The sequence below is a fragment of the Ranitomeya variabilis genome, chromosome 3, assembly GCF_051348905.1.
Source record: "Ranitomeya variabilis isolate aRanVar5 chromosome 3, aRanVar5.hap1, whole genome shotgun sequence".
Classification (NCBI taxonomy): Eukaryota; Metazoa; Chordata; class Amphibia; order Anura; family Dendrobatidae; genus Ranitomeya; species Ranitomeya variabilis.
Genome location: NC_135234.1, coordinates 165917011 through 165941039, shown reverse-complemented (window position 1 = coordinate 165941039; position 24029 = coordinate 165917011). Strand labels below are relative to the sequence as shown.

General features: G+C 41.9%; 1 protein-coding gene across 1 annotated transcript in view; it reads left to right on the top strand.

The window, feature by feature from the left end:
* Positions 1 to 8914: 8914 nt before the first annotated feature.
* DIPK2B (divergent protein kinase domain 2B) overlaps positions 8915 to 24029 on the top strand; it is a 120517-nt gene continuing 105402 nt past the window's right edge. Inside the window, exon 1 of the mRNA XM_077299480.1 lies at positions 8915 to 9233. Within this exon, the coding sequence (XP_077155595.1) occupies positions 9022 to 9233 (212 nt within the window). The 5' untranslated portion in view covers positions 8915 to 9021. The remainder of the gene's footprint in view (positions 9234 to 24029) is intronic.

Below are 24029 nucleotides of genomic sequence, written 5' to 3'. Positions count from 1 at the left end.
AGTCCCAGACAGCAGCACAAATGAGGTTACAGCGTGTGCTGGAGTCTGAGGCACTACAAGTCCCAGACAGCAGCACAAATGAGGTTACAGACAGCGTGTGCTGGAGGCTAAATGGAGTCTGAGGAACATCCAGCAGCCGATATTCTAATAGTGCGGCGTTCGCCCAAAATGGCGGACGCCGCACTATAAAGCCCAGCCTAATGCACACACGATCCCTGCCTAATGCCTAATGCCTATAAAGATTGACTTGGAGACTGAGATTGAGACTTGGCACTGAGACAGTGAGTGCGCAGCTAAGATGGCGGCCGCTGCACTCCTGGTCCCAGCTGCCACACAGCTAGCCAGCAAATACAAGAGAGGACTAGTAGTAGTAAACGTAGATTAGCCCTGACAAGGGCTGTTGATTTCTGCACCCTGCCTGCCTGATTAATTCTGGTCTTTGTCCCTGCTCTAGTCCCTATCAATTCCCAGTCCCCCCAGCACGTCTGTCCCTATGCTCTTTCACACTGCAAATGGCTGAAAGCGCCGAACATAATGAAAGCAGTCTATTGGCTGGTCAGGTCACCTGATCTGGCCAGCCACTCACTGCTCTCGTCTTGTACATGTCCCTACGTCATGCTAGTAGCTTAGAAGGCTCACCTAACATGATTGGCTCCTTGAAAAACCGCCAAAAATGAGAAAAACAAAAACGAGATTTCACTCGAGTACCGCGAGATGTTCGGCCGAATACCGAACACCTTCGAACGCCCTAATGTCCGATCGAACACCAGGTTCGAGTGAACACGTTCGCTCATCACTAGTCATAAGCTTATTTTCCACAAATGCTAAATTGCCAGAGTTATCATACAAAAGACCAAGGGCTCCAAAAAGGCGTTGACTTAGAAGTAGTGTTGAGCATTCCGATACCGCAAGTATCGGGTATCGGCCGATACTTGCTGGTATCGGAATTCCGATACCGAGATCCGATACTTTTGTTGTATCGGGAATCGGTATCGGGATTAATATCAATGTGTAAAAGAAAGAATTAAAATAAAAAATAGGGATATACTCACCTCTCCGGCGCAGCCTGGACTTTACCGCCGTAACCGGGAGCCGTTGTACCTAAGAATGCGCGCTTGAAGGGCCTTAGATGAGGTCACTGCGCTCTGATTGGTCCGTAGCGGTCGCGTGACCGCTACGCGACCAATCACAAAGCCGTGACGTCACCTAAGGTCTTTTAAGCGCTTGAAATACCTTAGAAGACGTCACGGCTTTGTGATTGGTCGCGTAGCGGTCACGCGACCGCTACGCGACCAATCAGAAGCTGCGGACGTCTTCTAAGGTATTTCAAGCGCTTGAAAGACCTTAGGTGACGTCACGGCTTTGTGATTGGTCGCGTAGCGGTCACGCGACCGCTACGGACCAATCAGAGTGCAGTGACCTCATCTAAGGCCCTTCAAGCGCGCATTCTTAGGTACAACGGCTCCCGGTTACGGCGGTAAAGTCCAGGCTGCGCCGGAGAGGTGAGTATATCCCTATTTTTTATTTTAATTCTTTATTTTACACATTGATATGGATCCCAGGGCCTGAAGGAGAGTTTCCTCTCCTTCAGACCCTGGGAACCATACAGGATACCGTCCGATACTTGGTGTCCCATTGACTTGTATTGGTATCGGGTATCAGTATCGGATTAGATCCGATACTTTGCCGGTATCGGCCGATACTTTCCGATACCGATACTTTCAAGTATCGGACGGTATCGCTCAACACTACTTAGAAGATTTGGGGGCATCAGGAGTAAGGGAGAATGATTATACCTGGGGGGGCACCCTGCAGCAATGATATAACAAGTCCCACAAGATGATTTTCGGTGCTTGAAAAGTGTGGACAGAGGCGAAGATACAATTTTAAGCTCTCCATAAATGTAAACATTTTCTTGTAGCCATCAATGGAGCATTGCAGCTTTAAGTCTCCTCAGCTCGGCATGCTTAACATGTCACTCTCCATAAGGAGAAATTATACTTCTTAGATCCTGGTCAGTTGCCTCTCACACAGCCAAATCAGATCTCACACTTTGCACTGACGAGGTGCAGTACCCTGAAACACAGTGTCTGCAAACTGAGATTCTGGTTTGGCTTTTATCCTTAGTCATGTGACAAGGCTCATTAAAGGGTCGACATTGACTGTTAGGATTGCTACTTCCAATAGGAGTGCTAGTCCTCTTCCTCTCTGAAGAGACAATTTGCATATTTCCCAGAGGAGAATTGCGGCTTTAAGTCTCCTCATCTCGGCATGCTTAACACTCTCAACAAGGAGAAACAATACTGATTGTAGCCACCAGAAAAGGGGTCTGGTAAGTTTATGTTCAGTTCTTGGGGTGGTTGGTGAAGTCACAGCTGCTTGGGCCTGAGCAATTTCGTGAAGCTGGAGGCGTACCTTCAAATCATGAACCAGCTGGGTGAGGGATTGAATCTGCTCAATTACTGCTTAACCCCTTAACGACTGCCGATACGCCTTTTAACGGCGGCAGTTAAGGGTACTTAAACCACAAAAAGTGAATAGCGCCCCCCAGAGTTGGATTTTCTCTGGGGTCTCGGTTACCAGGGGTAGCCGAGACCCCAGAGAACATGATTCACAGGTTTTTACTGACCCCCGGGTTGAGACCGCCGGTAATTAACCGTTTACCGGCAGTCGCAAAAAAAAAAACGCGATTTCCCATTTAATTTCTCTGTCCTCCGATGTGAACGCACATCAGAGGACAGAGAAATGGGGTCCCCGATCGCCCCCCGATACTCAACTCTCTCCCCCGGTGCTCCTCGTGGCTCCCGATGGGCGCCGCCATCTTGTTCCGGCCAAAAAATGGCGGGCGCATGCGCAGTGCGCCCGCGGGCCAGCACTCGGAAGATCTTTGAGGTCTCGGCTGCCGGGGGTAGCCGAGACCCCGAAGAACATGATCGGGGTCGGTTTTTACAGACCCCTGTTTTGCGATCGCCGGTAACTAACTGTTTACCGGCGACCGCAAAAAAAAAAAAGCCATGTGTAATTCTCTGTCCTCTGATGTGATCGCACATCAGAGGACAGAGAAATAGGGAGATTCGGGGACCCTGTTATACTTACCGGTGTTCCTGGGTCCTCCTGTGTCCCCTCCTGGCCGCCGGCTTCTTCCTCCGGTAAGAAAATGGCAGGCGCATGCGCAGTGCGCCTGCCATGATCTGCCAGCCGGCAGCTAGAGGAGTTGGGGCTAAATTTAGGGTTAGGGTTAGGGTTGGGGCTAAATTTAGGGTTAGGGTTAGGGCTAGGTTTGGGGCTAAATTTAGGGTTAGGGTTATGGTTGGGGCTAAATTTAGGGTTAGGGTTTGGGGCTAAGTTTAGGGTTAGGGTTGGGGCTAAATTTAGGGTTAGGGCTAGGGTTGGGGCTAAAATTAGGGCTAGGGTTAGCGTTAGGGTTGGGGCTAAAGTTAGGGCTAGGGTTAGGGTTGGGGCTAAATTTAGGGTTAGGGTTAGGGCTAGGGTTAGGGTTGGGGCTAAAGTTAGGGTTAGGGTTGGGGCTAAAGTTAGGGCTAGGGTTGGGGCTAAAGTTAGGACTAGGGTTGCGGCTAATGTTAGGGTTAGAGTTGGGATTAGGGTTAGGGTTTGGATTAGGGTTGGCATTAGGGTTACGTTTGGGATTAGGGTTAGGTTTGGGATTAGGGTTAAGGTTAGATTTGGGATTAGGGTTAGGGGTGTATTGGGATTAGGGTTAGGTTTGAGGTTAGGGTTGAGATTAGGATTAGGGGTGTGTTGGATTAGAATTATGGATCGGGTTGGGATTAGGGTTAGGGGTGTGTTGTGGTTAGGGTTGGAGTTAGAATTGGGGGGTTTCCACTGTTTAGGTCCATCAGGGGGTCTCTAAACGCCACAGCCAATTTTGCACTCAAAAAGTCAAATGGTGCTCCCTCCCTTCTGAGCTCTGCCGTGCGCCCAAACAGTGGTTTACCCCCACATATGGGATATCAGCATACTTGGGATAAATTGGACAACTTTTGGGGTCCAATTTCTCCTGTTACCCTGGTGAAAATATAAACTTGGGGGCTAAAAAAATCTTTTTTGTGGAAAAAAATATTTTTTATTTTCACGACTCTGCATTATAAACTTCTGTGAAGCACTTGGGCAATCAAAGTTCTCATCACACATCTAGATAAGTTCCTTGGGGGGTCTAGTTTCCAAAATGGGGTCACTTGTGTGGGGTTTCTACTGCTTAAGTACATCGGGGGCTCTGCAAATGCAACATAACGCCCGCAGACCATTCCATGAAAGTCTGCATTCCAAAATGGCGCTCCTTCTCTTCCGAGCTCTGCCATGCGCCCAAACAGTGGTTTAAATTGCACAATACATTTTGTATCCAATTTCTCCTGTTACCCTTGTGAAAGAAAATATTTGGGGGTGAAAAGATCACTTTTGTGGAAAAATGATTTTTTTTATTTTCATGGCTCTACATTATAATCTTCTGTGAAGCAGTTGGGGGTTCATAGTGCTCAACACACATCTAGATAATCTCTTTGGGGGGTCTAGTTTCCAAAATTGGGTCACTTGTGGGGGGTTTCTACTGTTTAGGTACATCAGGAGCTCTGCAAATGCAACATGACGCCCGCAGATCATCCCATCAAAGTCTGCATTCCAAACAGTGCCCCCCCCCCACACATATGGGGTATCAGTGTACTCAGCACAAACTAGTCAACATATTTTGGGGTCCAATGTCTCCTGTTACCCTTGAGAAAAGAAAAAATTGCAGGCTAAAAAATAATTTTTGAGGAATAAAAAAGGATTTTTTATTTTCACGGCTCTACGTTATAAATTTCTGTGAAGCACTTGGGGGTTTAAAGTGCTCACCACACATCTAGATAAGTTCCTTAAGGGGTCTAGTTTCCAAAATTGTGTCACTTGTGGAGCGTTTCCACTGTTTAGGCACATCAGGGGCTCTCTAAATGTGACATGGCATCCGATCTCAATTCCAGCCAATTCTGCATTGAGAAAGTCAAATTGCTCTCCTTCTCTTCCAAGCTCTGCGGTGCGCCCAAACAGTGGTTTACCCCCACATATGGGGTATCAACGTATTAAGGAGAAATTGCACAACAAAATATATGGTTAAATTTCTGTTTTTACACTTGTGAAAATAAAAAAAAATGATTCTGAAATAAAATGTTTTAAAAAAAAAGTGAAATGTTCATTTTTTCCTTCCACATTATTTCAGTTCTTGTGAAGCACGTAAAGGGTTAATAAACTTCTTGAATGTGGTTTTGAGCACCTTGAGGGGTGCAGTTTTTAGAATGGTGCCACACTTGGTTATTTTCTATCATATAGACCCCTCAAAATTACTTCAAATGTGATGTGGTCCCTAAAAAAAAATGGTGTTGTAAAAATGAGAAATGTTATTTATTAACTATTTTTTGTGACATATATCCCTGATTTAAGGGCATAAAAATACAAAGTTTGAAAATTGCAAAATTTTAAAAATTTTCGACATAGTTCCATTTTTTTCATAAATAATCGCAAGTAATATCGAAGAAATGTTACCACTAACATGAAGTACAATATGTCATGAAAAAACAGTCTGAGAATCAGCTGATCTGTTAAAGCGTTCCAGAGTTATAACCTCATAAAGTGACAGTGGTCAGAATTGTAAAAATTGGCTCGTCATTAAGTACCAAATTGGCTCTGTCACTAAGGGGTTAAAGTTGCACCATGCGGATTCTATTTGGGTCACTTACAATGTAATGAACAGAGGCAGCAAGGAAGAGGTAACACAAGGTCAGGTAAGCTGTGTCAAAAACCAGGATATCGATAAGAGATGGCACAATCATCTGGCGAGAAGGTAATCAGAGATCAAGCCTGGGTCAATTACAGGATATAGTCAAGCAGAAAAACACAACCAGGTAGCAATGCTAAGCACAAAGCTATAACTGACAACCATGGACTGACTACTGAGTTTAAATAGCCAGGAACACCGCCCATGGCTCCAACAGAAAGCTAATCAAGGTTAACCCCTAAAGTACCAAACAAAAACAGAGAACAGAGAGAGCACAAGTCCAGCAGGCCTAGGATTTAGCTGAGCAACACTTATACTGCCCAGCAGCAACCATGACCTTAACGCTGTGCCGCCTAGTAGACGTGGCCAGCATGTTTGGAGCTTTATCACAAATGGATATACACCATGGAAATTTTATGCTAATTTAGTGTAAGTGCAATGGAGCTGGTTGTTAAGCTTGATTTTTTCCACAGCTCAGCCTCCCTCCAGTATATTACTAACAGGTCAATGCTTTTTCAGTGACCTATCTCCTCTATAGAAAATTTTGCGAAGGCGCTGTCATTTCCTGGGGTAGTGCATAAAAATCAATTTTCCAGCTCAATGGCATTATTTGAAGGTGCCTGCATGAGATTTTAGTCAGACAAGGCAGGTCACTGAAAAAATATAGAGAAGGAGATTACATTAGCTCACCGATGAGGGTAGTTGCTCCTGTATGCGTGTGGTGAAAGGAGGAAAAATCCAGCTACCTTATTAACACATGTTAAAAAATAGTTCAAAACATGGGAAACACTAGGTCTACATGTTTCAAACAAAAAAAGCTCTTGGTTAAGAGTTGACTAACCCCCCTAATACCCCCCCCCCCCAAGTGACCCCATTTGGGATATTATAAACCTTTGGGAATTTATCTACAAGTGTAGTGATGATTTGGCTACATTATATACCTATATTGCTATCTAAACAGGCTGCTCAGGATTGAATTAAGTGCCAAACGCCAGTGCCGTATATTCTTTCTGTTTAGATACCAAATATGTGTCCTTTTTTACATAAAAATATTTATTTATGGATACAATATATATATATTTTTTTATTTTTCCACATGGAGAAAAAAGAAGAACCGGAGGATAAAAGCCGCGCAGACCACAATGAAGATAACAGAGTTACACACACACTCTGTTTATTAGCCTACGCGTTTCGTGGCAGACAAGCCACTTCATCAGGGTTGCCCTGATGAAGTGGCTTGTCTGCCACGAAATGCGTAGGATAATAAACAGAGTGTGTGTGTAACTCTGTTATCTTTATTGTGGTCTGCGCGGCTTTTATCCTCCGGTTCTTCTTTTTTCTCCATGTGGATCCATACTGTTTGCAGGGAGCCTGCTGCGACCATACGTCCTTATCCAAGGGAGTTGTGACCTGTCACAACCAGACCAGGTGAGTCTGTTTTGTGGGGGTCCACGTGATTGCAATACCTGAAGGTATTACTCTATGTGCGCTTCTTTTTCTTGTTTTTTTATTTTTACAATTTGTTTTTACTTTGGTTACCAATTTTAGGCCACGCCTCTGACCACACCTATTTATTACTAGTCACACCCATATCCCCATCCCAACCACACCCATTTAGCACTGCTGATCACACTGTTTCATAAAGAATAATCATAAACAAAAAAATATGGCCACACATGATGCTCAATACTGTATAATGGCCCCACAATGCTCCACACTGTATAATGGCTATACATGATGCTCCATACTGTATAATGACTGCACATGATGCTCCATACTGTATAATGGCCCCACATGATGCTCCATACTGTATAATGACCGCACATGATGCTCCATACTGTATATTGGCCGCACATGATACTTCGTACCGTATAATGGCCACACATAGCTACTTCTACACACGCGGCTGCGCTCCGTACACTTTGCACACACGGCTCTGCTCCGTACACATGCACTCCGCTCGATACACCTTGTACACATGTGGCTCCGCTCCATACACCCCATACACACACAGCTCCACTCCATACACCTCATACACACACGGCTCCACTCCGTACACCTCGTACACATTCAGCTCCGCTCCATACACCTTATACACACATGGCTCCACTTCATACATGTCATACACACATGGCTCCGCTCTGTACACCTCGTACACATTCAGCTCCGCTCCATACACCTTGTACACACACGGCTCCGCTCCATACACCTCATACACATTCAGCTCCGCTCCATACACCTCATACACAGACGGCTCTGCTCCATACACCTCCGAGCGGAGCCGCGTGTGCGTACGAGGTGTACCGAGTGGAGCCACGTGTGTGTATAAGGTGTACCGAGCGGAGCCGCGTGTGTGTGTGTACCGAGCGGAGCTGCTTGTAATTTTTGCTGCTTACATTGCGGCACCCAAGCTGTGTTCAGCAGGTAAGCCCTGGTAAGGTGGTGACTGTGTTACGTACCTCAAAGAAGAAGTGTCCCTCTCTCTCCCTCTCTGAACTGTACCGCACACGCACACTGGAAGACTCAGGAACATACGGCAGGGGAAGGGGCGTGGCCTAACACAAGGGGGCGTGTGATGGCTGCTTCTCCTGTTGTCTGCGGGAAGCAGAGTGTCCCGTGCGGGACAGCGGGGAAAAGCATCAAAACCGGGACAGTCCCACACAATGAGGGACGGTTGGGAGCTATGGTGTTATGAATACAGATTTGACATAACCTGGGCCAACCAACTCGTTGACACATATCTGCCATCCAGGACCTAACCTCCTACTTTCTCACATAGGATATTTGAAAATGATGAAAACATAGCGTTACATACTTGTACACTATATCTCTACTTTTTCATACGGCTCATAATGGACTGGTAGTGAGAAATACAATTACTTTAGTGGCAAAACATTTATAATACTGAAACAGTAACATTAGATTTTCTAAAGAATCACCAAAAACTCCTTTATATACAATGCAGGACTGACACCAGACTTCTGATCATCTGAACACTAATTTTAATTCTTTAGAGTTTTCTAAATGTTAATTCTTAAAGGAACAAACCTCTGAAGTTCAAATAGGAAGCATAACCATAGCAATCTATATTATCTGCATCCTCCATGAGTTTCCTCCTTCCTCTCATTGCCAGAAAATTTCTTCCCATTTACACATTTTAAATTAATAGCAAGCTGGAGTTAGTGTTTTTTTATAATGATCCCAACAGAAGGTATTCACGTGATTGTACCAGCTTAAAACATTCTGAGGTGTTATCAATGGGTTTAGGAATGTTTACGTTACATTTAGGCCACTTTTATACCCTATTTTTCATTGTTATGGTAACGAAAGGCAAAGTGGAAGCAACAAACTCTTCTGTTTCAAGACTGAAAAATTCGTATAATTTTGGCAAAATCTTTCTTGGACTTAACAAGTGTAATGCCTGTGTTGGAACCTCAGCCTGCAAGAAGTTTTTTAAAGAAGAAATCAGGTCAGAAATCTATCATAACTATTTCATATTATGTGATAAATGTGATAAATGCAACATAGATAGATAGATATGAGATAGATAGATCGATAGATAGATAGAGTGCTGCCTTCATTTTTTCCTAGATAGATAGATAGATAATAGGCAGATAAATATGAGATTGATTGAAAGATAGATATGAGATTCATAAATAGGTAAATAGATAGATGTGAGATAAATAGATATGAGATTAATTGATAAATAGATATGTGTTTGATAGATAGATAGCTATGAGATAGGGAGATTATCTTTGAGATTGATGGATAGATATGAGATAGATAGATAGAAAATAGGCAGATAGATAGATATGAGAGTGATTGATAGATAGATATGAGATTGATAAATAGGTAAATACACTGTGTGCAGAATTATTAGGCAAGTTGTATTTTAGAGGGTTATTTTTATTATTGATCAACAACTATATTTTCAATCAACCCAAAAGACTCATAAATATCAAAGCTTAATATTTTTGGAAGTTGGAGTGGAATTTTTTAGATTTGGCTATCTTAGGAGGATAACTTTGTGCAGGTAACTATTACTGTGCAGAATTATTAGTCAACTTAATAAACACCAAATATATTCCCATCTCACTTGCTTATTTTCACCAGGTAAACCAATATAACTGCACAAAATTTAGAAATAAACATTTCTGACATGCAAAAACAAAACCCCAAAAAATTAGTGACCAAAATAGCCACCTTTCGTTATGATGACACTCAACAGCCTTCCATCCATAGATTCTGTCAGTTGCTTGATCTGTTTACGACCAACATTACGTGCAGCAGCCACCACAGCCTCCCAGACACTGTTCCGAAAGGTGTACTGTTTTCCCTCCCTGTAGATCTCTCATTTTATGATGGACCACAGGTTCTCTATGGGGTTCAGATCAGGTGAACAAGGGGGCCATGTCATTATTTTTTCTTCTTTGAGACCTTTACTGGCCAGCCACGCTGTGGAGTAGTTGGAGGCATGTGATGGAGCATTGTCCTGCATGAAAATCATGTTTTTCTTGAACGATACTGACTTCTTCCTGTACCACTGCTTGAAGAAGTTGTCTTCCAGAAACTGGCAGTAGGTCTGGGAGTTGAGCTTCACTCCATCCTCAACCCGAAAAGGTCCCACAAGTTCATCTTTGATGATGCCAGCCCATACCAGTACCCCACCTCCACCTTGCTGGCGTCTGAGTCAGAGTGGAGCTCTCTGCCCTTTACTGATCCAGCCTCTGGCCCATCCATCTGGCCCATCAAGAGTCACTTTCATTTCATCAGTCCATAAAACCTTTGAAAAGTCAGTCTTAAGATATTTCTTGGCCCAGTTTTGACGTTTTATCTTATGTTTCTTGTTCAAAGGTGGTCGTTTTTCAGCCTTCCTTACCTTGGCCATGTCCCTGAGTATCGCACACCTTGTGCTTTTTGTTACTCCAGTAACATTGCAGCTCTGAAATATGGCAAAACTGGTGGCAAATGGCATCTTGGCAGCTTCACGCTTGATTTTCCTCAATTCATGGACAGTTATTTTGCACCTTTTTAGCCCAACACGCTTCTTGCGACCCTGTTGGCTATTTGCCATGAACGCTTGATTGTTTGGTGATCATGCTTCAAAAGTTTGGCAATTTCAAGACTGCTGCATCCCTCTGCAAGACATCTCACAATTTTGGACTTTTCAGAGCCCGTCAAATCTCTCTTCTGACCCATTTTGCCATTAGACAAATTAGACAACACCCCTCCTCATTACAGAAATGCACATCACCTGATTTACTTAACTGGTAGTTGGCTCTTAAGCCTGAACAGCTTGGAGTAGGACAACATGTATAAAAAGTATCATGTGATCAAAATACAACTTGCCTAATAATTCTGCACACAGTGTAGATAAATGCGAGATAGATATATTAGATAGATGGCTATATAGATATTAGATTGATTTATTGATAGATAGATATGAGATTGATAAATAGATAGATATGAGATTGATAGATAGATATGATATAGAGAGATTAGCCCACGCCCATAAGTGCCCCTGTCACACGACCGCAGGACGCCGAAGGGCTGGCACGACAACCTGGGGTCTGCCGGAGACTACTGTGGTTGTTATTGCCATTCTATCAGATGACAGCGTGTAAAATACACACTCAAGGTAACCTTAGTTTACAGCCTTCATGTGTTCTAGCAGCTGGAAACTTCAGTATCCTTAAAATGCCCTCCAAAGTTTCTTATGAGGTTTCCGGGCCTCGCAGCTGCCAGGGAACCCGGTGGCTCTCAACTCTGGTAACCTGAGATCAAGCCACCGGAACACACAGTAGCTCCAGTGCCGGATTGTTTAACGCTGAAGTGACTAGTGCCGGAATCGCAGCCGTTCATCAGTCCGGGACTGGCACTTGCAAAGCAGGAGAAACAGCTGCTATGAGCTCAGGTGACCTTACTGTTCTCGTTAACAATCAAAAAAGTAATTGAAAAAATACATGGTAGGGTCCTCCATAATTTTCATAATTAGCAGAGGGAAAGCCGACTGCTGGGGGTTGATGTTATTTTTCTGGGAATAAGACAATATTCATAAAGGTTCCCAGGCGAATTAATATCAGCTCACAGCTATATACTTAGCCTTTCCTCATTACCCCTTCACGACATGCGCCGTACTATTACAGCGCATGTCGTGTCTCCCCCTTTGATCTGAGCTCTGACGGTGAGCCCAAATCAAAGTCGCGACATGTCAGCTGTTTTGTACAGCTGACATGTGCGCGCAATAGCGGCGGGTGAAATCGCGATTCACCCGCCACTATTAACCTGTTAAATGCCGCTGTCAAACGCAGACAGCGGCATTTAACCGGCGCTTCCGGCCGGGTGGCCGGAAATGACCTCATCGCCGACCCTCGTCACATGATCGGGGGTCGGCGATGCATCAGGATGGTAACCATAGAGGTCCTTGAGACCTCTATGGTTACTAATGCCGGCCTGCTGTGAGCGCCCCCCTGTGGTCAGCGCTCACAGCACACCTGCATTTCTGCTACATAGCAGCGAACATCAGATCGCTGCTATGTAGCAGAGCCGATCGAGTGGTGCCAGCTTCTAGCCTCCCATGGAGGCTATTGAAGCATGGCAAAAGTAGAAAAAAAATGTTTTTAAAAATATGAAAAAAATAAAAAAAAATGAAAGTTTAAATCACCCCCCTTTCGCCCCATCCAAAATAAAACAATAAAAAAAATCAAATCTACACATATTTGGTATCGCCGCATTCAGAATCGCCCGATCTATCAATAAAAAAAGCATTAACCCGATCGCTAAACAGCGTAGCGAGAAAAAAATTAGAAACGCCAGAATTACGTTTTTTTGGTCGCCGTGACATTGCATTAAAATGCAATAAGGGGCGATCAAAAGAACGTATCTGCACAAATGTGGTATCATTAAAAACATCAGCTCGGTACGCAAAAAATAAGCCCTCACTCAACCCCAGATCACGAAAAATGGAGATGCTACGGGTATCAGAAAATGGCGCTTTTTTTTAGCAAAGTTTGGAATTTTTTTTCACCACTTAGATAAAAAATAACTTAGACATGTTTGGTGTCTATGAACTCATAATGACCTGGAGAATCATAATGGCAGGTCAGTTTTAGCATTTAGTGAACCTAGCAAAAAAGCCAAACAAAAAACAAGTGTGGGATTGAACTTTTTTTGCAATTTCACCACACTTGGAATTTTTTTCCCATTTTCTAGTACAAGACATGGTAAAACCAATGATGCCTTTCAAAAGTACAACTCGTCCCGCAAAAAACAAGCCCTCACATGGCCATATTGACGGAAATATAAAAAAGTTATGGATCTGGGAAGGAGGGGAGCGAAGAACGAAAACACAAAAACGAAAAAGGGCCGCGGCATGAAGGGGTTAAAATGGGGAAACTCAAAAAAAGTGACGTAGGGTCCCCCTATATTTAACAACAAGCAAAGGCTAGGCAGACCCCTGCAGGCTGATATTAATGGCCTAAAAAGGGGCCATGGATGTTACTTAAATAATTAAAAAATATGGCTTGAGGGCCCCTCTATTCTTGATAACCAGCCTTGCTGAAGCTGACAGCTGAGGGTTGCAGCCCACAGCTGTCAGTTTTGCCTGGCTGATTATCAAAAATACAGGGGAACCCCACATCATTTTTTCTATTATTATTTATTTATTTATAGCGCAGCCAGCGGCTGATGAATACTCCCATCAGCCACAGCTTGCTATCGCTGTTAACAGTTGAATACAACTTTCAACATTGTCTCCTGCTAGTCACACCCGAGCAGGGGACCGTGATGTAAGCTGTCTTTACTTCAGTACCTAGTGCCAGGGAACAGCACAAACAGTACCGCTGGTGCCAGTACATGTCACACTGATGACACATGTCATCATTCTGCACGTGTGCGGGACTTTTTGCGGCCCATGCTGCTACCGGAAACACTGACATCTGAAATACACCTTTGTGAACACGGTCATTTACCTAACTTTAGCCAACTTTTGTTGATTTTCAGGACAAATGCTTGGGAATCAGAACACGAATCCAAATGAGCTACATTCGTGCCGGATTGGCAAACATTTTCCGACCATTGGCGAATGTTTTCGCTCATCTCTAATCTCCATGTGGTGCTATATCACTGTATGCATATGCCTGTACTGTGAGATCACAACGGACATTATTACCATGCTGTAGAATCAACGTGTGCACTAGCCTTGTTCTTTGTCATCACTCCGTCCACCATCCTTGTGTGACCGGCATAAAGTAATGATACTAAGAAAATAATATAATAGCATGCAAATATTATTTTTATGTTCTAAGCTTGCCAGTGAATCTGGTCAACGTGAAGAAGGACACCACTTAAAATTTAGCAGTAACTTTCATGGACAGAGATACAAATTAGATGAGAACAGAAACAGAGTCATTTCTTTTGATGTAAAGTGTTTTTTACATAAATAAACCCATAAAAAATCTATATTTTATTAAACAATTATTGAAAATACTGTAGACAAACACCAACACATAATAAAGCAAAGAGGCAAAGAGCTGGCTACAAATATTGTCTTAGGATACATCAGGTAAACATTGACACTCTGTTAATATCACCACTACACACAGATACAACTGCTACACAAACTGAATTTGCCCCTGATAGTTTTTCCTTCTTTATGTGGGGGTTTGAACTGTACTGATAGACTACTTCTGGTACCCCCATCAATAAGTAGTTTCCTAAAGTCAGTCATGAGGATAATATGACGGAAAAAATAATCCAATCGAGATGTGAGATAAGTAAAGTTTAGCACTAAAGAAAATACTGGACAAAAAATATTCAAATAAAATTGCCTTTATTGAACAGAATGATGGCAAAAAGTAGTACTACATTAACACGTGCCTGTATTAGGAATATACATTAAATAATTCAAAAATCTGCATACTTTTTTTTTGTGGTAAACAAATAAAAAAATTAACGAGTAACAAAGGGGGTCCCCTGACGAAGGAATTTATTCTGAAATGCGTGTCGGGGGGTGTGCTCTATTAGGATTGGCGGTCTTTAAAGATACAGGACCCCTTTGTTAATTGCTAATGCATTGCTACTTTTTTGCACTTATTATGGCCATATTGTATTTTGCACTTGCACAATGTAATATTGTGTTAGCACTAACACATACTAATCCTTTCACATCATTGTTTGGCCCTTTTGGCAGTTTCCTTCTTTTCACTACCTGAGGCATATACTGTATAACTCCCCTTTTCTTTCTGTTTGTTTATCACTTGTGCATATTCGCTTTGGTTTTTAGATATTTTTTTCTATATGATTACTTGTATTAATTCTCTTTCATATATATTTTTTGGGGCCTTTTTATGTGATCATAATTTAATTTTTTTTGTGTGATGACAATTATTTATATTTTCCCTTTCCTTTGTCTGCCGCTTTGTAGTATTGAATATATATTTTAAAAAAAATGTATACAAATTTTTAAATTATTTCATGTATATTCCTAGTATGGGCACATGTGTCAATGTAGTACTACTGTTTGCCATCATTCTGTTAAATAACGGCAATTTTATTTGAATATTTTTTTGTCCGGTATTTTCTTTAGTCCACTGTTCTGGGTATTTCCATTTGGCTTCTCTGCTATTCGAGTGGTTCCCACTCTTTGTCACAAAGCACCTGTGGTATTCACTAAATAAATATATTTTTATTGAAGTATTCTATCATTTTGTGATTTGCAGGTGTTACTGTATGTGCTAACTTTAAAGTTCAGCACCAGTAGATATATAGTGTACTTATCCATCCACATATTGTGCCTCAAAGCATTTCCCTCCTCTAGATAAAGGTTCTTCAGGAGGTCATTGAGTATAACGACAGATGCCCATTTAAGTAACCAGATGAGAGTGAGGTAGAAGCCCTCAGAATTCCCCAGTTTAAATCCACTCAAGCTGCTGATGTCATATTGCTTGAGCTGCATAGGGGACAACTCCAGCATGTTTCCACTGTTTCTCTTTGTCTATACACATGCGTTCGATGCAGGGGCGAGGACATGGAGTTCAGTGAACCAATAGAGGTCTTTACCAGTATTCCGCGCCTGCGTGTGTGCCTCGGTCAGGACTCTTCCTCTGCTCTATGCGCATGCGCGAGCTGTCCACTCTGACATCAGCCGGTATATCAATACTGTTTCTTGTGGTCACATGATGTATGTATTGCGCATGCGTGCATTTACTGGCTGGCCACCACTTGTACAGATGTGTAACCTAGGTAACGGTAGCTTATTAGTCTCCTCTCCCCACCTCTAGCCTTCCTGCAGATCCCTCCGCTATTAGCCAGATATTTTGCTCCTATAGGGAGGTCAAAGGGGCTGTTTTATAGCGGATTTATAGATGACAATATGCATAGAATGGCATATAAATGTATTACAATTTTGGCACTCTGGAATGTACAATGGCTTCTGTATATTTCTGTTTCAAAATATATCTAGCTATATTCCACCTGAAATGGAAGGATCTGGGAAAACAACAATTAGTTGAAACTACCTAGTGAAGATATACATTTATAATGGAGGAATATGGTAAGTATGGATAAATAGGATAAAGATATCATGAGTACAAATTATCACTATCAATATAAGTGGTCCAATGGCTTATTGAAAAAAATCAAGACACTAATCTAATCAAACAAAGCAGATTTTCTCAATAACCCATTGTCAATAGAACCCATGTTACCAATTGTCATATGCCTGGGGTTCCATGCTAGATGACCACTCATATTCATAGAGATAATTGGTCCATTAGATATAAATTGATTGTTGTATTCCCATATCCCTCCATTTTGCTATGTGAGATTATGTTTCTTGCCCTCTTTTTACATTTAAGTCCAAATACTGTACATATGTTTCTATTATATCATCTAAACTAATCTAATTTTAAAATACTTTAATGTTTTTATATTATCGCTGTTTTGTAAGTATCTAGACGTCATCTCCACTTTGACTTAAAATAAGTGACATTGAGGCTTTTCCTACGCTGAGTATAAGCTGCTATTCATTATAATTGCTAATCTATGATTTGCACTTTACAATTTACATTTCATTCCGTTCTGAATGTATGAATGCTGCAAACACAAAGTTAGGCTTTTTTTCTTAGCTTTTAAAAGTTTCAGACTTAAACTAATCCTGTAATAATCACTAAAAGTACACTACTTAACCTCCAAAGGACTTGTCCATATTAGGCCTTTAGGACACAGTAATTTTTTAAGTTTTGTCATATTCCAAATAGCTTCTTTTTTATTGACTGACTTTTAGCTGTTGTATCCAGAAAAAAATTGCATATGTTAGGTGCAGCATTTGGGGGTACATATAACTTATAGTGAATATAAAATACACTACATACACCTATTAAAATACCAGGTTTTCATTATATAAAAAATCAAAGAAGAATTTATGAACTTTTTCAACCTGTATTGTCCCCTATAATCTGTACTTTTTAATGGAAAAGGAAGCAGAATTAAAAATAATATGGTTGCAAAAATATGAATAAACTATAAAAACTATTTATTTTATTTATTATCTACTATTTAAACTTTTAAACTAAAACTATATATATATATATATATATATATATATATATATATACATATACATGTGCATCTCACAAGCACCAGACCCAACAATGCAGACGAGCTGATGGCTGCAATCAAAGCAACCTGGGCTTCCGTAACACCTCAGCTGTGCCACAGTGTGATCACCTCCACGCCACGCCACATTGATGTAGTAATTGATGCAAAAGGAGCCACTACCAAGTATTGAGTGCATTTACTGAACAAGCATTTCAGTAGGCCAACATTTCGGATGTTAAAATCATTTTAGCAAGCTGGTGTTATAAAGTATTCTAATTTACTGAGACAATGACTTTTGGGTTTTCATTGGCTGCAAGCCATAATCCTCAACATTAAACAGAAATAAACACTTGAAATACATCACTCTATCTGTAATGACTCTAACATATGAGTTTCACTTTTTGTATTGAAGAACTGAAATAAATTAATTTTTTGATGATATTCTAATTTTGTGAGGTGTGTGTGTGTGTGTATATATATATATATATATATATATATATATATATATATACCATATCTATAGTTAGAATATAATGTAATATTTTGTGTGCAATACCCTTTGAATTTATAACAGCATTCACTCTCTTGGGAGGATTTGAGGATACAGGGGGCATCTTCTGTGTTCATCTCATTTCAGGTCAACCCACAGATTATCAATTGGATTCAGGTCTAGGCTCTGACTTTTGCCATTCCAAAACGTTGATCTTCTTTTGGTGAAGTGTTGTTCTTTTGGTAATACCTTGGTTACACCAAACATAGTTTTTGAAATTATGACCAGTTTAACCTTGGTCTCATCAGACCATAAAACATGTTCCCACATGCTGTTGGTGGACTTGATGTAGGTCTTAGCAAAGCATATCCAAGCTTGGATGTTTTTCTTTGCAATAAAAGACTTATGGTTTGCTTCCCCACACTAACCGTGTGGCAAGACAAATGAAGTGATTGTTGTCACAAACAGTACAAGATCAGTATTTTCCAGAAATTCTTGCAGATGCCAAAAGCTGTAGGCATCTTGGCAGCTTCCTGGACCAATTTTCTTGTCTTTCATTCTGTCATAATTTTTTGACAGACGTCTAATTCTAGGTATTCTCACTATTCTGACAAATTTAAGCCACTTCTTGATGGCTGTCTTCACAGTGTTCCATGGAACATACAGTAGTGTTCAAAATGATTGCAGTCTAATAGGAAAAACCAGATTACTCACTGCTTTTGGTATAAATTATATTACCACATGTTAAACAATTTATCAGTTGGTGCGGTAGATTCTAAGAAAACCAACAGACTCAGCATTCATGATCTGCATGTTTTTTAGTCTGTGTATTAGAATAATTAATTGAAAGGGAATCTGTCACTCCAAAAATCGTGTATGAGCTAAGGCCACCGGCATCAGGGGCTTATCTACTGCATTCTGTAATGCTGTAGATAAGCCCCCGATGTAACCTGAAAGGTAAGAAAAACAGGTTATATTATACTCACCCAGGGGCGGTCCTGGTGTGGGGCGGTCCTGGTGTAGTCCGGTCCGATGGACGTCGTGGTCCGGTCCGGTGCCTCCCATCTTCATACGATGACGTCCTCTTCTTGTCTTCCTGCCGCGGCTTCGGCGCAGGCGTACTGTGTCTGCCCTGTTGAGGGAAAAGCAAAGTACTGCAGTGCACAGGGGCCGGGCCTCTCTGACCTTTCCCGGCGCCGGTTGATCTTGAGGAGTGGGTGCAGAAGGTCGACTGGGTCGAGAGGTGCAGAATTCTCATTGACAGTTACAGGAATCATTTGATTGCAGTGATTGCCTCAAAAGGTTGTGCAACAAAATATTAAGTTAAGGGTACCATCAATTTTATTCAGGCCTATTTCATGAGTTTCATTTTTTTCTTTTAAATCTGCAGAAGCATGGTTGAAAAGCAATGTCTGACTTTCATTTGTTCATTTTCAGAGATCTTTTATTTATTATTGCTTTTGTCAGATTCAAGTTATTTCCGTGATCATTGTGGGTTTTTCTGTCATTAAACGAGGGGTACCAACAATTTTGAACACGTGTGTATTTTTTTGCATCATGCTCTCACAGCTGTAACTCTTTATCATTTTTTTCATTTATAGAGCTGTATGTGCACTTTTTCGTTTTTTTGTGAGGAGGGAAAAATAAAAAAGGCAATTCTGGACTTGTTTTTTTTTTTCCTTTTGCGGTGTTTACCTTGTAAGTTAAATAATTATGTTGTGTTTTAGTAAATGTCATAACAGATGTGGCAAAATGAAATATTTGACTTTTATGCTATTTTTATTTATTCCTGACTAAACCATTTTCTTCCTTGTGAAATCTGGGATTTTGCTACGAGCATTTATTTATTTATTTTTAAAACTTAAAAGCATTTGTTATTAGTCACTCAAAGGGATGTGAACATGCGATCTTATGATTGCATTGGTAATACACAATACTGTTTAAGTAGTGTTGTGTTTTACATCATCCTGTCAGTTCCTGACTCACAGGTAGCCTATGAGGCTTCGCCTCCCTCGGAATCTGATGTGGTGAATGACAGATCTGAAAGCCTTTGTCTGAATTCCAGTTACCATAGCACACCATTGAAACCCTACAATCATGCTGCAGGGGCGTCAATAGGATGATAGACGTTGAGCTTTCCTTCTATGAAACTCCTCGTGTGCCGCTCTCATTATTGATAGCGGCATATGAAGGATAAAACTGCTAGTCTATGCGAGACCTCCATTCTTAGCAGTTACAGCAAAAGCCTGGCTATGTATAGCAGTCAGGATCCTGCAGCTGATCAGTACATCAATCACTATGACAGATACATCTGGATGTACCTTGTTTTAGTCTGTAAATATTCTGCTTATATTTTGGGAATAAAATTTTGTGTATTTTACTCACATGTGGATTGGACTGTTTACTCCGAGAGTTACTTGTAGGATTCATGTCTTGGGAGTGTCCTTAATGTTAACCCATTTTGTCCCTTTATGGGCATATGGCCTCTTATCTTGATTATTATGTATCAGTGGAACCTCTTTACAGAAACCAGCCCCGGTAGCATGGAAAGTTAAACCGAGAATGAAGATGTTGATTCGTGGATCGATAAAAAAGAGCAGCCCAAGGTTAAATTATATATTTAATCACCTTAAGGGCACACTAGACAAAGCACTGTAAATATAATGGTTATATATATATACAATGATCCTATAGGCAAATGTAATTTTATTAGGACAAAATATGTAGTTCTTCCCACACAATATGTTGTTGTGACCTCCCCAGAGAAAAGCAATAGGCAATGCTTTACATAAGCTTTTAACCCCTTTGGGTAACTCCCTTCCTGCTCTCTGGTGTGATAGAAATATATATATCATGTAGATCTCACTTGCATGTATACTCCTCTATAATCAAATATATACATTATAATCAATGGTTTAAAATGGCTGACACGAACTAATATAACCCAGACAGATCATATGGGGTTTTCCGTCACAAATGCGGAACAGTGTCAGATGTTTTGACTCCTGATCAGATGTCTCCACTCTGTCCTACATGCAGAGAGCTACATTTTACTTGCTTGGTCAGCAGTCATATGAGCATTAATCACAATATTCCATATATGTTTAGATAACCAATGACAGAGGAGCTAGACAATATGGTAATTAACTAACCACCCCTGACAACCCCTAACCACTCCTTTCTATGTGAAAATATAAAACTACTAGATGGTGGCCCGATTCTAACGCATCGGGTATTCTAGAATATGCATGTCCACGTAGTATATTGGCCATTTACGTAGTGTATTGCCCAGCTACATAGTATACAGCACAGCAACGTAGGATATTGCGCAGCTACGTAGTATATTGCACAGAGCCACATAGTATATTGCACAGCTTTGTAGTATATTGCCCAGCCTTGTAGTATATTGTCCAGCCACGTAGTCTTGTAGTATACAGCAGAGCCACGTAGTATATTGCCCAGCCTTGTAGTATATTGCCCTGCCACGTAGTGTATTGCCCAGCTACATAGTATACAGCACAGCAACGTAGGATATTGCGCAGCTACGTTGAGATTGCACAGAGCCACATAGTATATTGTCCAGCCACGTAGTATATTGCCCAGCCTTGTAGTATACAGCAGAGCCACGTAGTATATTGCCCAGCCTTGTAGTATATTGCCCTGCCACGTAGTGTATTGCCCAGCTACATAGTATACAGCACAGCGACGTAGGATATTGCGCAGCTACGTTGAGATTGCACAGAGCCACATAGTATATTGCCCAGCCACGTAGTATATTGCCCAGCCTTGTAGTATACAGCAGAGCCACGTAGGATATTGCCCAGTGACGTAGTATATTACCGAGGCACGTATGTCACAGAGCCAAAAAATAAAAAATAAACATACTCACCTAACGATCCGAGGGCCCCTTGTAGTGTATCATACTCACCATTCTTGTCGCTGCTCCTCAGCGTCCCGCCTCTCCTCTTCGTGGGATCCTGTGCAGATGGTAGTGCTCAGCTTCAGGAAAATGGCCGCGGGATGCCGCGCATGCGCAGATCGAGATCGCGGCGGCCATTTTCCTGAAGCCGAGTTCCATTGCAAGTGCCAGGGCTGGTGGGAGCAGGACCTATGAAGACGTCACGGTCACATGACCGTGACGTCACGGCAGGTCCTTGCCGCACACCAGCCCTGGGACGGGACCGAACCGCAAGCTGACGGTTGTAATGGAGCGGTCCGGGGAGCGTGGCGAGGAGCGAGAAAGGCGGCGGAGGGTGAGTATAGCAGGTTTTTTTTTTTTTTTATTATTTTTAACATTACATTTTGTACTATTGATGCCGCATAGGCAGCGTCAATAGTACAAAGTTGGGGACACACAGGGTTAATAGCAGCGGTAACGGAGTGCGTTACACGCGGCATAACGCGGTCCGTTACCGCCGGCATTAACCCTGTGTGAGCTGTGTATGCGGGCGCGCCGGCAGTGAGTGCGGGGAGTAAGCGGCCATTTTTTCTGGACTGTGCGCGTCGCTGATTGGTCGCGGCAGCCATGACAGGCAGCTGCCGAGACCAATCAGCGAACGAATAACCATTACAGAAGGACAGACGGAAGTACCCTTAGGCAATTATATAGTAGATGTATGTACAATAAAGTACCAGTATTGATGGAATGTTGTTCTGTCACAGTTGTGTACAGTCCATTCTTGATGAGCGCTCAAAATACTCAGTTTAATTGGGAGCGGCCGCAGCACACACGGAGGGATACATTTATCCAACCCAAATATTTCCATAACATAATGGCGCCCAACAGCGAGGCACGGATGAAACGCACACAGGGACCCACTACTGACCGGAGAGAAGGAGGTTGTGGCCGTGGCCTTGGCACAGGGGCAGGAGACTGCGCAGCTCCATAAGTAAGGTAAGAAAATGTTATCATCTTACCTGAAAGGCCCCTGTGCCCAGTCCAGGTCTATACCTCTTGCCGGTCAGGTGTGGTCACCAATTCCCAGGTAGTGTAAAAAATCCGTAGCCACGAATCCAAACCCTGGGAGGTGTCTGCTGTGTGCCGTGTATGTGTTATGTGTTTGAGTAAAATCCGGGAGAGGAAGGAAAAAGTGACTTTTGCTTGTGGTTGCTGGGTAACAGACCGCAGGAGGTCAAATCGCTCGATAAGTTATTGCAGGATTCCTGTGCATAGGAGGAACAGGTAGAGTTCCGGGGCAGGTAGTCCCATGTTCCAGGCACGGGTAGTGATAACTTAGAGGGCTACTGCAGATTCCCGTAGTGCCGGCGATCCAGTCAGGACGTCCGGACCGGGGTGGTAGATTTCCCGCTTGTTGTGGTTCTCACTCAGGCGGCCCGGGCACAGGTGTACTCAGTGCGATTGGCAGTAGTCTGTTTCCCAGAGCAGTTAGCAACCTGCACGTGTCACAGAATTAAAAAGGGTGATTCTCCCGGACGTGTCTATTTGTATCTGTTTCTGTTTGTCAACTATTGCCGCTTTAAGAAGCATGAAATAGTAAAAGAGTTTTGTTTTTTTTCCTCTCTCTTGAACTTCCTCTTTTTTCAGCTGAAGCAGAGATGCACTGTAAATCACACTGTCACATCTGGGTTTTTTTTCCTGACTGTTTTCAGCTGCAATGCTGGCTATGTGTAGCTATTTGTGAAGAAACAAATTGTATCTATCATTTTTGGTGCGACATACGTGTTTTCAGATACGTGATTTTAGTGATATTGATTGCAATAGCATACGGAACGAAAAGAGGAAGTGTGTCTCTGACTGTATTTGAGCGCAGAGATTCTAAAAGAAAAAAGGAGAAGAGAAAAGCCGTTTTAATTTTTAATTTTTTTTACTCTCTTAAAGGGTCTTTTTCTTTTTGCGGCATTTTAAAGTTTTTTAATTAAGTTTTCCTCAATCTTCAATCTCTTTACCTTTTTACTTTTTTGGGGGAAAAAGTTTTTTTTTCTTTTGTATCAAAATTTTGAGTTTTTGGTTGTGAACTAAGTTTTTGACGGTTTTTCTTATCGTTTTGGGTTTTTCTTAGAGTTTTATATACTCATTTTTAGAAGTTTTTTTTTTAGTACTGTTTTCTTTTTTTTCATTTTTGTGTGTTTTTCATTTTTTGCTTTTGCCATGGGGAATAAGTGGGAGAAGTGGCTGAGCAACAGGAGAGTCTTTTATTTCCTGATGAGCAAACAGCC